General features: G+C 40.9%; 1 protein-coding gene across 9 annotated transcripts in view; it reads left to right on the forward strand.

Moving 5' to 3' along the window:
* herc1 (HECT and RLD domain containing E3 ubiquitin protein ligase family member 1) overlaps positions 1 to 15,724 on the forward strand; it is a 281,473-nt gene that overhangs the window by 159,365 nt on the left and 106,384 nt on the right. For 8 of the 9 annotated variants that reach the window (XM_055662723.1, XM_055662728.1, XM_055662725.1 and 5 more), the window contains exons 23-29: positions 846 to 1,167; positions 2,288 to 2,408; positions 5,149 to 5,200; positions 6,801 to 7,069; positions 8,932 to 9,147; positions 11,166 to 11,286; positions 13,697 to 13,934. In XM_055662723.1, the coding sequence (XP_055518698.1) occupies positions 846 to 1,167; positions 2,288 to 2,408; positions 5,149 to 5,200; positions 6,801 to 7,069; positions 8,932 to 9,147; positions 11,166 to 11,286; positions 13,697 to 13,934 (1,339 nt within the window). The remainder of the gene's footprint in view (positions 1 to 845; positions 1,168 to 2,287; positions 2,409 to 5,148; positions 5,201 to 6,800; positions 7,070 to 8,931; positions 9,148 to 11,165; positions 11,287 to 13,696; positions 13,935 to 15,724) is intronic. The other variant, XM_055662726.1, reaches the window with a different exon arrangement.

Raw genomic sequence — 15,724 nt, forward strand, 5'->3', positions numbered from 1 at the left:
TGATAAACAGCAATAAAAGTTTCCAAAGGTGATGGGAAGACTGGAGGAAAGACTAGGTGCTGAGAGCCCTCCTATACCTGCATTAATGAGGCAACTAAACACACCTGAGCAATTACAAACACCTGTGAAGCCATGTGTCCCAAACATTATGGTGCCCTAAAATGGTGGGACTATGTAGCCCCGCTGCTGTAATTTCTACATGGTGAAACCAAAATGTATAAATATACCCTTTATTAAAACCTGACAATGTGCACTTTAACCACATGTGATTTTTTTTTTTTCTATTACAAATCTCAAATTGTGGAGTACAGAGGCAAATAAATAAATGATGGGTCTTTGTCCCAAACATTATGGAGGGCACTGTATAACCTTTTCATAATTTGGGCGTGGCCTGTAATTACAAACATAATTTGCTTCTTGTTATCTGAATCACATTTCACCAATTAGCCTGAAAAATAAAGTTTCAAACAGTTTTCTTAAAAGCAAGGGCTGTAGTTACACCTCAAAATTAAAGTAATGCTACTCTCAAATAGCAAATGATCACAGCAGTAATTTTAACACACAAACATTTTGCTTAACCGGATGAATAATGAAGAGTGTGATGTATGAGCCAAAGCTTAATATAAAAATCTAACAACTTAAGCTCCTTAATATATATTCTATTTAATTATCTTCCCACAATATGGTTTCTGCCCCAAATCAAAAGTAATTGTCCATTAGTTGCCTTTTCCTCATTTATACTATTTTGAACATGCCACTAGAAATTTCAGGTCATTTTGTTGCTATGCTTCTGCTGGCTTTTAATGATTGTTGTGTTTGTTTGTGTTTTGTGTTGCATGTTACAGAAATCTTTCAATGTTTCCTATCAGCCCGTGAAGTTGCCCGCGGCCGTGACCGGGAGAGATTGAGCAGCACGCCTGGAATCGGCACGGGTCCCGCTGTCCGGCTGGACGATCCACCATCTCAGCTGAGAGAAGAGCGGCGAGTCAGCACTGGGCTTGCAGAAGGACAGGACCATTACACAGCAGCGTGCAACTCTGTTATTCATCGCTGTACACTGCTTATTCTGGGAGTCACCCCGGCCATACAAGAGTTGCACCAAAAGGACGAGGGGCTAAAAGGAAATGGTATTTCCGGAGTTATTGACGGACTTGGTTTTATGACCAGGTTGGTAACTTATTTTATACAATACAATACTGTTTATTGTCATTTGAACCTCAAATGAAGTTCAAATGAAATTTGATTTCTGCAGTCATACAACAAGAAAAGAACCAAGACACACACCAACACAATTTACACAAACGTCCATCACAGTGAATCTCCTCCTCACTGTGATGGAAGGCAAGTCTTGTCTCTCCCCTGCTCTCCATTCTTTTCCCGATGTCAAAGTCAAAGCCCCCGGCGGGCGATGGTAAGTCCTGCGACCATGAAGGCCGCGCCGGGTGATGCAAGGCCGTGCTCCGGGTCTTGACGTTGGAGCCCCCGGCGGGCGCTAGCATTTGTAAATGATATAACCATAACTGTTTCATGAATGTCCATCAGATAGAGAAAAAAAAGTAATTGACGTATATTAGGCAGATATGGGCCAGACACTGGCACAGATAGGCAGCTTGGTTGGCAGCAAAATACAGTGTTGGAGGATCTTGTCTGTTCAGACAGTGTCTGTGGAGGCAATTGATGGGTGACTTTTGGGTCGGGACTCATCTTCAGACTGCTTGGGCCAAATTCCTGCTTCCTGGCTTTATAACTCTGAGTTACATTGGAATTTTTCACAGTGCACTCCAGAAAACATCTTGTCTTAATCCCTCTAGCACAGTATGTATATGTAATTGGAACTGTAGTTATACAGTTGGAGCTTTTACAGGAAACCAGACCAGTAAACCCACTTTGCGAAGCCAAGGCTCTTCATTTATGATTGCACTAAAAAACAAAATACTTTTGTTTTGGAAAACTTTTTAACATCTTACAGTAACAGTCAGAAAGGTTTCCTGGGCGAGCATATCTATAACCATGCAAACAAGGAATTGTATTACATGTATGAGAAAATCATCTGAATTAAAATCTCTACAACAGTTTCTTATTGAACTGGGACGCTGGATTCTTCTAAATTACACTTATAAATGTATTGCATTTTGTTAAGTACTCGTTATGTTGGTCTTAATTACATTTCATTGGATATTATCTTAAAACTATTTCACTGTTGAATTACAATGTGTATCAGAGCAATAATGTTGTGCGTATATAACGTGTGGAGAACATCCGTGATAACACTACTTGTTTCTTCTAGGAGTGAAAGCTTGACAGCAGAAACCCATTCCGTGCAATCAAATTCTACCTATAAACTGACTAAATCAAGAAGTGAATCAGACTTGTCTCAGCCCGACTCAGACGAGGAAGTCTGTGCTTTTGTGAGTATTACAGTCATGAAGGCTGCTTCAGTTATGAGGAATGTTAACACACGAAAACAACTGCCACTGGGCTAGTGCTGGTTTGAATTGGACCGGACATGCTTTGAATAGTTGGTGTCACTTATATATGTGATATGTCATATCTATCAGTGATGTCCCCATGTACCTGCTGCCATTGTCCTATTTGTGATGGCAGTTGCTGTAAATCAGGTTTATTATATTGGAACTTTGATGCTTTGGTAAAAACGTGCCACCTTTAAAGAGTGCTTTTTTGTCCTTTTGCTGATTCTAACTCGGCTAATTTTACAAGACGCACAATGATACAGAAAATGTGTTCCAAAGCATTCAAAACCAAAGTGGCACAGTGGTAGCTGCCTTATAGCGCCAGAGGACCGGGTTCAATCCTAACATTGGGTGCTGTCTGTATTGAGTTTGTACGTTCTCCCCTTGACAACCGGGTTTTCACCGGGTGCTCCGATTTCTTCCTTCATTCGAAAGACATACTGGTTTGTACGTTAATTCGCTTCACTAAATTGAGTCCCTAGTGTGTAGGATAGAACTAGTGTACGGGGATTGCTGGTCAACACGCACTCGGTGGGCTGAAGGGTCTGTTTCCATGCTGTATCTCTAAACTAAACATTGAAGATGCTATTGGAGCACCCTTGGCTAGGATCACCTGGCAATTACATTTTTGGATCATGTTGCATCCTTTAAGACATGAAATTTGGCTGGCCATTTCAAATTTGTGTGTAGTCCTCACTACCCTGACATGAAGGTGCAATCGGTGATTCAAGTCGTGATGTAAATTTCCGTTCAAATACTATTTAGAATATTGTGTGGAGAGTTGGACGTGTTGTCCTAATACACTGAATGTTAAAAATTGCCGCCTCTGCCCAAACAAAGTGTTGTCCCAATCCCCCCTCCCACCCCCCCCCCCCCTCACTAACCTGACTACTATGATATCTCCCCCCTGATCTTTCCCCTGACCTCAAGTCGGCAATCCGTCAATGTCACTTTGTCTAAATCCTGGAAGTGGATTGTGTGAACACCTTCAGAAGACTTAGTTCAAGAAGAAGAACCACCATATTATCAAGGACAGTTAAAGATGGACAATAAATATTGGCTTTGTCAATGATGCATGCATTTAGTTTAGTTTAGAGATACAGCACGGAAACAGGCCCATCGGCCCACCGGGTCCACGCGACCAGCGATCCCCGCACATTAACACTATCCTACACCCACTGGGGACTATTTTTACATTTACCAAGCCAATTAACCTACAAACCTGTACGCCTTTGGAATGTGTGAGGAAACCGAAGATCACGAAGAAAACCCATGCAGGTCACTGGGAGAACGTACAAACTCCGTACAGACTGCACCCGTAATTGGGATCGGAACTGGTTTTCCGGCGCTGCATTCACTGTATGGCAGCAACTCTACTACTGAGCCACCGTGACTTTCAAATATGAACAAAAAAACCCAAAGCCTATGCCACTTCCGTTAGTCTAAGACCATAAAGAATGAAGAGGAATCCAAGCAGAAGAGGAAGCAAAATGAGGAAAACTCCCTGCAGCCTGGGCTCTGTGATCATTGTTGATGAATATCACTTAACTTAACTATTCTCAAACTATTTGCCTATTATCCCACACTTCTGCCTTGCCGCTCACCAATTTGAAACATTAGACAATTTTGCCATTTATTTTCCCCCCAACACCAATGTAAATTCAAATCCAAAGTTGTCAATTCAGTAATACATCCTGAATACAACTAATGATTGTTTTACACTCCTTTATCCCGATTACATAATTCCGTAGTTCTGACCAGTGAGCATATAAGGGCAGCACGGAGGCACAGCTGGTCGAACTGCTGCCTCACAGCAGCAGAGATCCACGTTCAATCCTGACCATGAATGCTGACTGTGTAGAGTTTGCACGTTCTACCAGTGCTCCAGTTTCCACCCACATCCCAAAGACGTGAGGGTTTGTAGGTTTATTGGCCTCTGCAAATGCCCCTAGTGTATAAGGTGTAGATGAGAGAGTGCGATAACATAGAACTAGTATGAATGGGTGATCAATGGTCAGCGTGGACTTGGTAGGATGGACAGCTTGTTTTCATGCTGTGTCTTTAAACTAAACTAAACTAAACTAAAGATAAAGGTGCGCGCATTGTATAACTATTTCAGATGTACAAAAATTTGTATGAACATATGTTTAATAAAACAGGGTTTTCTTTCATTATGCAGTAGGTGTATCAATTCTATATATGATTAAAACCTACATTAACTTAAATTTTAATCATGATTGTGTTTTGTAAACTTAAAACTGTAGTATCCTTATGGTTATGTATAATTTAGATCTGGCGATGTAAATTGACGTAAGTTTATCAATGAGGTTACTGTAAATCTGAAGGCAGTGGTTTAATTTAGTTTAGAGATACAGCTCGGAAACAGGCCCTTCGGCCCACTAAATCCATGGTGACCAGCGACCCACGCACATTAACACTTTCCTACACACATTAGGGACAATTTCTTGCACTTACATCAAGCCAATTAAACTACAAACCTGCACGTCTTTGGAATGTGGGAGGAAACTGGAGATCTCGGTGAAAACCCATGCAAGTCATAGGGAAAACGTACAAACTCTTTCAGTATGTTAAATGACAACACTCTTTTAGCTGAAATAGCATTCTATTTTATGTGATCTGTGTCTTAAAAGCTCTTAATTTTATTCTTTGTGTAAAGAACTCCAGAAGAAATGTGGATATGGATTTAACATCAGTTCAACGAAAACGTGGTGAGTCGATTGTGTTATTCTTAGGATATTTTTGTAATTTGGATGTTAGTGCAGTGGTGAAATTTGCAAAAGTACCCCGTACATTTCTGTTTAATTTATTTAATCAGATTGTATTAAGTAATCAGATTATTAAATTTGTAGCATTGGTGTCATATGTTAGGTGGTTAGAGCATCTTATCTTTGCCTTCTGTTTAATTTCAAGCTCTTAACTCTGTCGTATCAGCTTTTAATTTACTTGTCCCAGCTGGTGCTTAATTTAGGACAATAATCATAGTCTTTCTGTTCAGGAAATGTATTTGAGTGTATACTTTGTGACTTGTACATTATGTTAACAAAAGCAATTTGTGTAGAATAGTACATTTTAGGTCAATCTTAATGTTAATTCAATAAAATATTCAAATTGTGTGATGCTTCATAATACTTGCATAATGTTAAAATTGCGTGGGAGACAATAATTGGTGTGGCATGGCATTAATTATTTCTACAGTTAGTTTAAACTGCTGTTTGAAACTTTCTAATGGCTGATCAACTTTCATGGATATTTAATGCCTGACGCATCTAACTGGCTTTAATTATAAGCATGTGTTGTATCAAATGTTTCCTTTTGTCTTCTGATTTTGTGTGGTAGTGTGTTTACTCCTTGTTGGCCAGTTGAGTCCCAGAACCAAGAGGAGCTGCAAGCAAGTAAATGATGGCATGTTTAACTTTATTAAAACTTCAAGCTTGACCATGTATTTTATGGCAATGAAGTATATACTGTCATTTAACTGTGCATTGGTTTGTTCCATCTGTTCAGCCAGTCGGCCAGATCGTTATCTGTGTGGCTTTGCCTTGGTGACGGTCCTCAGTTTTAGCGTTGATCTCTGAACGCCATATCCCTGGATTCACAAATTCAAAAAACGATGAATCTTTGAATCGAATAATCACTGACATCTGCCATAATCCCCTTGGATGGAGAATTCCAAAGATTCATCATCTCTTGGTGAAGGGATTTCTTCTCATCTCAGTCCTGTGGCCAAGCTGTTATATTCGTTAAGACATTTCTTCTGCATCCCTGTCAAGGCCCTGTAGAATTTTTGTTTTGCTGTGAAATTGCTTGTCTTTCAAATAATTACCATAGAATATAGGCCCAGTTGCTGAGGCCAATTGGCCTTCATCCCAGCAGTATTTTAGTGTGAATCTTTGTTGCACTGCTTACTTCTGAAAGTATATCCAGTGATCAGATACGACAGCAGACATTTACCTGTTCTAGAATACAGAGAAAACGTTCTTGGGATTCTCTTGTTACAGCGTTTATAGCATCGTTTGGATTTGCAATGAGCTTGCGCAACAGTTGCAAAAGCATTTTGTAGAATTTTAAACAAAGGATCTTTAAGGTCTCTTGGTTGGTCAATAATTGTCCTCTCAGTTCACACCTCACAATCCTTCTAAATGTTCTGTGTGGTTTGGAATAAACGGAGGTCCTGGCAGTTTGTGCTGCTTTGATTTGCTTTTTGCATGATCATTATCTTTGTTGTTTTTGATCTGTTAGATTCAATATCTAACAATGAAGTTTGTGGTTTTCTACACTGACTTATTTCCATTATTCTCTGCTCCACAGGACCTCCTTATAGCACCGATTCCCTGAGAACTTCTTGGACGTGGCTGAAATACAGTAGAGATGCATCCTATGATACTTCCCCCTTGTCTAATACAGTGGAATTTGATTTGAACCAGTCATTCGGAATTCACGCCTTTATTGATAATGTGGTTAATTTTGTGAGTGGAGGCGTTGGCACTTCCCCAGCTTTTAAAGAGCCCGAAGAAAATATGTCCTCCAATCCTCAAGCCATCATCATTGCAATGGAACAGCAGCAGATGAGGTCTGAGGTAAGTAGTAGGTATTCGTGTTTGCTTTTTATCGAGTTAAACACGTCAGCTATAATAATGAATATGCCCCATAGATTCACAAGAATTCTGAATTGATACTGGGCAAAATAAATATGAAGAAAGACTTAAAAAGGAACTTCCTTCATTTGACTGCCACAGAGTACAGAACAATATGCTAGAAGTGTTTTGAATGATGGAAAGTTGATAGAAATGTACTGTTTGCTGTACCTATCACTGGGTACTGGGCCTGTACTCGCTGGAGTTTAGAACAATGAGGGGGGACCACATTGAAACTTACCGAATATACCGAGCCTGGATAGAGTGGATGTGGAGTGGATGTATCCACTGGTGAGAGAGTTATGCATAGAAACAGGTGTAGGAGTAGGCCATTCGGCCCTTCGAGCCTGCACCGCCATTTAATATGATCATGGCTGATCATCCAACTCGGTATCCTGTACCTGCCTTCTCCATACCATCTGATCCCTTTAGCCACAAGGGCCACATCTAACTCCCTCTTAAATATAGCCAATGAACTGGCCTCAACTGCCTTGTGCACCAGAAGCCATAGCCTCAGAATAAAAGGACGTATCTTTAGAAAGGAAATGAGGAGGAATTTCTTTGCATGAATCTGTGGAATTTCTTTGGTGATGAATCTGTGGAATTGATTGCCACAGAAGCTATGGAGGCAAAGCTATTCGGCATTTTTAAGGTGCTCATGGCCAAATTCTTGATTAGCACGGGTGTCGGAGATAATGTGGAGAAGGCAGGAGAATGGGGTTGTGAGGAAAAGATAGATCAGCCATGATTGAATGGCAGAGTAGACCTGATGGTCTGAATGGCCTAATGCTGCTACTATAACATGAACTTATCAGGTCATTTCTGGAATGATAGATCACTGGTACAATATTAAATGGAGGAGATAATTGCTGAGGTGTGTGAGGCTGCAGATCTCATCTTCAGCATTCAATGTCAAATTGGATGGGTACATGAAGGAAAGGATGGTGATGTGATTGGTAGCAGAGGAGCCAGATATGATTAGACTATTTGCTCATGCAGCCTACTTTGGTAACGGATGTTGGATCCAGTGTCTCAACACTTTTGTGTGGGATATAATTAATTTAATTATAACAATTAATCACAGTGAAGTTGTGCTAAAGCTACGGATTCCGTGATCTTTAGCCTCACCAATGGCCTACGATGATTAAACCTCCCCTCTTTTTCTCTCCTTCCCAAACTAACACCCATGAGGTCCCACCAATCCAAGCCTTGTATCTCATGAATACCTATTGCAGACCAACCTCCCTGCACTCTCCCACCTCCATACCATGCACAACTTGGACATGACCTTGCCTATTCTATTTTTAAGTAGTTGGCACCAGGGCAGCACAGTGGCGCTGCGGTAAAGTTGTTGCCTAAAGTAGCACCAGAGATCCGGGTTCGATCCTGACCATGGGTGTCTATCTGTTGGTGGTTTGTACGTTCTCCCTGTGACTGCATGGGTTTTCGCCGGGTGTTCTGGTTTCTTCTCACACTCCAAAGATGTACAGGTTTGTAGGTTAATTGGCTTTGGAAAATTTTTAAATTGTCCCTAGTGTGTAGGATAGTGTTAATGTATGGCGTGACCACTGGTCAGCATGGACTCGTTGGGCCGAAGGGCCTGTTTCCGCACTGTATCTCCATACTAAACTAGTTAACATATGTATGAAATTTTTAAACATGGTGTGCAGTGAAATAATGGTCAATAATCGTTAATGTCAAGTTTATTTTTGGATAAATTTTAATTAATGTTAATGCAAAGAATCAAACTAAATGATTAGAATTTAAGATTCTATAACTTCACATTTATGTTTAATGCATTGTAGCTTCGACTGGCATCGCTTCATCAAATCCTGGTGTTGCTTTCTGGAATGGAGGAAAAGGGCAGCCAGTTTGCAGGAAGCAGTTGCCTGGCATCATGGTTCCACTCTGCTTCTTTGCTCACTTCAGTCCGACTGCAATTTCTTGCAGGATGCTTTGGCCTGGGCACAGTCGGAAATATAGAAATCAACGGTGAAAGTGTTCAACTGCATCACTATCAGGTAAAAAAGGACACAAAGCACTGGAGTAACTCAGTGTTTCAGGCAGCATCCCTGGAGAATATGAATAGGTGACGTTTTGAGTCGGGAACCTTCTTCAGATTCAGTCTGAAGAAGGGTCCTGACCCGAAACGTCACCTATCCATGTTCGCGTGAGATGCTGCCCGACCTAGCAAGTTACTTCAGCATTTTTTTTTAATGTAAACCAGCATCTATAGGTCCTTGTTTCTGCATTTCACTATCAGGTACACGTTTATTATGAATAGCAAGTCTGCAAGAGAGGAAATAATCTTAAATTCCATGATAACATAAAAATAACATCAACACAGTTAATGAAGGTAAAAATTTAAGTGCAAATAGGCTCTTTGTTTCTTAATATAAATTCAAGCGTTTTGCCAAACACTTGCTCAGTCTGCCAAAGCCTATTTGGATCTCCCATTTGCTAGCCATTTGAACTATTCTTCCCATTCCCACATCAACCTGTGTCCTTGGCTTCCTCCATTGCCAGAGGGAGACCACACACAGACTGGAGAATCGGCACCTCGTATTCTGCTTGGGTAGCTTACAACCCAAAAAATAAACATTTAAAATCTTCAATGTTTCCAATTTCTGTTAACTTATCAAAAATTAGAGAAGTTAATGTTGGGTTTAAGCTACCCAAGAGGAATATGAGGTGCTGTTCCTCCAGTTTGCGCATGGCCTCACTCTGGCAATGGAGGAGGCTTGAATCTTCTACCCCTAGACTGTCTCCCTTGCTCCATCCAGGGACTCCAGCAGTCTTTCCATGACAGCAGAAGGTTTATGAGCACTTCATCTAACCTCATTTACTACATCCAGTGTTCCCGATGTGGCCCCCTTACATCGGTGAGACCAAGCGTTGACTTGGAGGCTGTTTTGCCGAACATTTGAGCTTGGTCCGCCTAGACCTACAGAATCTCCTGGTTCCATCCATTTTAACTCTCCTTCCCATATCCATACTGACCTTTCTGTCCTAGGCCTCCCCCATTACCAGAATGAGGCCACATGCAAACTGGAGGAATAGCACCTCACATTCCGCTGGGATAGCTTACTACCCAACATTGAATTCTCCAATGTTGAAGAAGGGTTTCGGCCCGAAACGTTGCCTATTTCCTTCGCTCCATAGATGCTGCTGCACCCGCTGAGTTTCTCCAGCTTTTTTGTGTAACCATTGAATTCTCCAATGTTGGGCAACCTGACAACCACCCAGCTACCCAGAGATGCTGCCTGATCAGCTGAGTTACTCCAGCACTTTGTCTATTTTTGTCACATTCGTATTTTCCCGCATGGTTTATAAATGAATATTTCTATATGTTTAATGTAAAAATATATTCTCATGAGTAGCTGTTAGAAGTGATTTAGTTTGTCAATCTGGCCCTTTATAACAAATTTGTACACCATGTGTTTTACCCTGACTACTGGCATTTTTTTTGATTGAGAAGTTAATCATGTGCCTCATCTGCCCTCTGAGATGAATAAAACAAAGGGGCTATGTTGAAGAGGAGCAGAAGTTTTTCTGGTGATATCATTCCTTCTAGCAATTTTGCTAAACAAATTATCTTCATTTCTTGATAGTTCTGATTTTTCTATTAGTTACTGCATTTCCCTGTGTTATGAGCAATGACAGACAATACTTCTCTGCCTGTGAGGTGCTTCTGGATCTAAATTAAACCGTATTTCTTTTCTTTTCAATTCCAGTATGTTTGTAAATATTATTGGTGTATAGTTAGTGTGTTAAGGGCCTGTTCCACTTTCACGACCTAATTCATGACCTTTTTTTACTTGTGGACATTTTTCATCATGTTGAAAAAACGCCCCAACCTACTTGATGCCACGAGTACCTACGACTAGCATCACAACTTACCTACGACCTCGTGACGGCTATGCTGCCAGTATGAGTCACGGGCAAACTCGGCAGAAGTCGTGAATTAGGTCGTAAAAGTGGGACAGGCCCTTTATAAGATCAATAAATTTTTACCAAACTTTTTAATTTGTTCATTCAGGATGGCATAAGAGCTGCTAAGAGAACCATTCAGATGGACATCCAGGATGCAGTTCACAAGATCTACCAGCAGCTGTCTGCTATTCTTGAGCGGGCTTTACAGGCAAACAAGCACCACATTGGTAAGGGACTGGACTGTATCATAAAAACTGAAAGATATTGAGAAGCTGATTAAACAACGCAATTACAAATTTACTTTCCTCTCTTTAAGCAGCATTATTTTTGGAAAGGTTTCAAGAATAAAACTAATGTAAACACATAATTAGCAGGATACTTTACATATAATAATGAATAATATTATTTGCAATATAATTTATTATAATGTCATAAACATTAGCAATATAGAATATTTTTTTCCAATTTCCGAATTCTTCATTCTGTTCTGAATCCTCAAACCCTAAATGAAGGAACCCCCAGATTATACCAGCGTTCCTTTCCTGATCACTTGTCTGAAGCTGAACTGTTAGTAAGCCGGAAAGTGTGTGGGAGAGAATCGTAGAGATAGCTGTGACAGGAGCCTCAATGATCTAGTGAGAATGAATGAGTGACCAGCTGGGCTCAACTCAGCTATATTGTTGTGGCTCAAGGATAGGAGAGAAGGCAACCTGAAATGCCCTCTTCCCACCACACACAAGAAACAGAATATCCATCCCCATCTATCCCGCCAGTCTCCCAAACACTTACTCATCTATACGGGTGTCAATAATTTGGCTGTTTGTAAACAGGAAGAGATGCAGGTCCAATTCTTTATTCCATTCTAAAATAGCCAACGAACAGAGATTAGAATATGTAGGAAAGAACTGCAGATGCTGGTTTAAATCTCTGATAGACACAAAATGCTGGAGTAACTCAGCAGGACAGGAAGAGAAGGAATAGGTGATGCTTGGGGTCAACATCCTCTTCAGACTGATTTATCTTTTATTTAACATTTAGTTAGCATTTAGCATTCCTGATTTTTTAAAATCCTATATAAAATTGAGATTTCTGTATGTCGATATTGATATCCCACACAACTCTGCTCTAGGGGCAGAATTAGGTCATTCGGCCCATCGAGCTAGATACAGCTCTAGGGGCTAGTGGAGTCAAGGGATATGGGGAGAAGGCAGACACGGGTTATTGATAGGGGCCGATCAGCCATGATCACAATGAATGGCGGTGCTGGCTCGAAGGGCCAAATGGCCTCCTCCTGCACCTATTTTCTATGTTTTATGAGGCTATTCCACCATTCAATCATGGCTGATCTATCTTTCCCTCTCAACCCTATTCTTCTGCCTTCTCCCTATAACTCCTGACACCTGTACTAATCAAGGATCTATCAATCTCTGTCTTACAAAATATCCATTGACTTGGCCTCCACAGCCTTTTGTGACAATAAATTCCACAGATTCACCTCCCTCTAACTAAAGAAATTCCTCATCTCCTTTCTAAAACTATGTCTTTTTATTCTGAGTCCCGCTGAGTTACTCCAGCTTTTTGTGTCTATCCTTTTATTCTGAAGCAATAGCATCTGGTCCGAAACTCTCCCACTAGTGGAAACATCATCTCCACATCCACTCTAACCAGGCTTATTGGTTCTGAACTAGAAGTCCATTTTCTGTCTGTGCATGAAGCTAATGGAAGTGGGTTGTTGAAGATGAACCAGCGTTTTGTAATTGCTGATCTCTGCCAGGAAATGCCAAGCACCGTTGTAATTTCATAGTTAAATTTATAGATTCCTAATGGGATGTTGTGTGTCCCTCCGCTGTGAGTCCAAGTACTCTCGTCTGCTATCTGCTAACATTAGGAAAAAAAGACGCATCTTATTAAATTTGATTTTCATACAATGAGTTAAGAATGTTTTATTGTTATATGTCCCAGATAGAACAATGAAATTCTTACTTGCAGCAGCACAACAGAATATGTAAACATAGTACACTGTAAACAATATAATTATTATTTTCTTATTTATATAGCACATTTTCAGTCAACTTGCATTGACCCCAAAGTGCTTCACATAATTACATTACATTACACACGGGCACAGGTGGGTGAAGTGTCTTGCCCCAAGGACACAACGACAGTATGCACTCCAAGCGGGATTTGAACCGGCTACCTTCCGGTCGCCAGCCGAACTCTTAGCCCATTGTGCTATCTGTCGTCCCCAAAAACGAGAGAGAGAGAGACAAAACGTTCAGTCTGTCTACACACACACACACACACACACACACACACACACACACACACACACACACACACACACACACACACACACACACACACACACCAAACAATAATAGTGCAATGAGAACAATAATAGTCTATGCAGCTCGAGCTTATTTACCCTTCCCTGCTCTGCAATCACCATTCCCTCTTCCACAGCCTTTCCAAATTGAAATTGTGTGTTGAACTCGTATTTTACATTTTTATAGTGAATTATGCAAGATATTCTTGAATAAAGAATGCAAATATGTTAGAACTATGGTGGATTAGTGTTTATTAGTATTGTTAACAATGAATGCTCGTATTTTTATTCATGTTTGATATTCTTTTCAGGAGCACAACAACGCCTTTTACTGGTGACAGTTTTTGCACTTAGTGTGCGTTATCACCCTGTAGATGTCTCCTTGGCAATCTCCAGTGGCTTGTTGAATGTATTGTCCCAGTTGTGTGGCACCGATACTATGCTGGGACAGCCACTGCAGTTGTTACAAAAGCCCGGCATTTCACAGCTCAGCACAGCGTTAAAGGTAGCCAGCACCAGATTACTTCAGATTCTAGCCATTACCACAGGGTAAGTATCATGTTTATTTTTTTTTTATCAGTAATTAGTTTGGAATAGAAATATTATGGTTGAGTTGATCTGTAAGATCAGAGGAACTGGCAGCCGGTTAGTGTGTATTGAGTATTCAGTAAAATCGCAAAGATCATTCTAAAAGAATCCTTAAACTAATTTTTATAAGGAGAGGAAAAAAACCCAAATGTTTATAATGAAAATTTCATCCCAGGCATTTAGTTATCTTCATTCATTCCATGGTAGATACAAATGCGGGAGAAGCTCAGTGGGTGAGGCAGCATCTAGGGAGCGAAGGAATAGAGTCGAGACCCTTCTTCAGATCCTCATTCATCCACGACTCAGTTTTGGATGTCAGTGTTTGTGTGATTTGGATAATACAGTCTTTTAGCATTAAATAAAATGGTGAAATGTGAGTTATTGTTAAATGAGATGAGCTGAATAACTAGAATGGTATTCAGACAGTTATGTAAAAGGTGCACCTATCTTTTTTTGTTGGGGTGGGGGGGTAAGTTGATGTAGGCAGATCTGGTTTGCATGTAGTTTTCAGGGGCAGAAAGATGGTTTCACTTGCACTGAATAGAGTTTTGTGGCTCACTGTTTGGATTAGGCTAACCAAACCTATTACACCCTAATCGTGCTCTCCATTGTAACCAGTGGAAGATTTAGATACGCGTAAATCTTTTTTGAACTCTTTCAAGCTTATCCATTCAGCCATCTCTCCTTGGATCCCATGTGATCTAACCTTCCAGAGCAGCCTACCATGCGGAACCAAGTCGAACGTCTTATTGAACTCCATGTACACAACATCTACAGATCTGCCTTCATCAACCTTTTTGGTCGCTTATTGAAAAAAATCAATCAGATTTATGAGACACGACCTCCCACGAACAATACCATGCTGACTATCCCTAATCAATCGTTGCCCATCCAAATGCATGTATATCCTATCCCTCAGTATACTCTCCAGTAACTTACTAACTACAGATGTTAAGCTCACCAGCCTATAGCTCCCAGCATTTTCCGTGCAGCCCTTCTTGAAAAGAGGCACAACATTTGCCACCCTCCAGTCTTCCGGCACCTCTCCTAACCATATAACAATTACAGCACGGAAACAGGCCATCTCGGCCCTACAAGTCCATGCCGAACAAATTTTTTTTCCCCTTAGTTCCACCTGCCTGCACTCATACCATAACCCTCCATTCCCTTCTCATCCATATGCCTATCCAATTTATTTGGTTAAATGATACCAATGAACCTGCCTCCCAGTCAACTGTTCCTTTCCCATCTAATAACCTGCTCCAGTCAACTTGAGCGAGACCTTCTCTCATACCCTCAAAGTTGGCCTTACCCCAGTTGAGCATTTTAACACATGGACCCTCTCCGTCCCGATCCATAACTATCTTAAACCTAATTGAACTGTGGTCACTGGTCCCAAAAGGCTCCTCCACACACACTTCATTAACTTGCCCTTCCCAATTTCCCAATACTTGATCCAGTGTTGCCCTCTCATGTGTGGGGGGGCTCTACATACTGCTTAAGAAAACTCTCCTGAACACTTTTGAGGAATTGCACCCCATCTGTACCCTTCACGCTATGATTTTCCCGGTCTATATTGGGAATGTTAAAATCCCCTACTGCAACAACCTTATTTGACCTGCAGCTGTCTGCAATCTCCCGGCACATTTGTTCTTCAAATTCCCGTTGACTATTCGGGGGTCTGTAGTACACCCCCAACAAAGTGATCATCCCATTCTTGTTCCTCAGCACCACCCATATAGCCTCACTAG

Source organism: Leucoraja erinacea, chromosome 36 (assembly GCF_028641065.1).
Source record: "Leucoraja erinacea ecotype New England chromosome 36, Leri_hhj_1, whole genome shotgun sequence".
Taxonomy (NCBI): Eukaryota; Metazoa; Chordata; class Chondrichthyes; order Rajiformes; family Rajidae; genus Leucoraja; species Leucoraja erinaceus.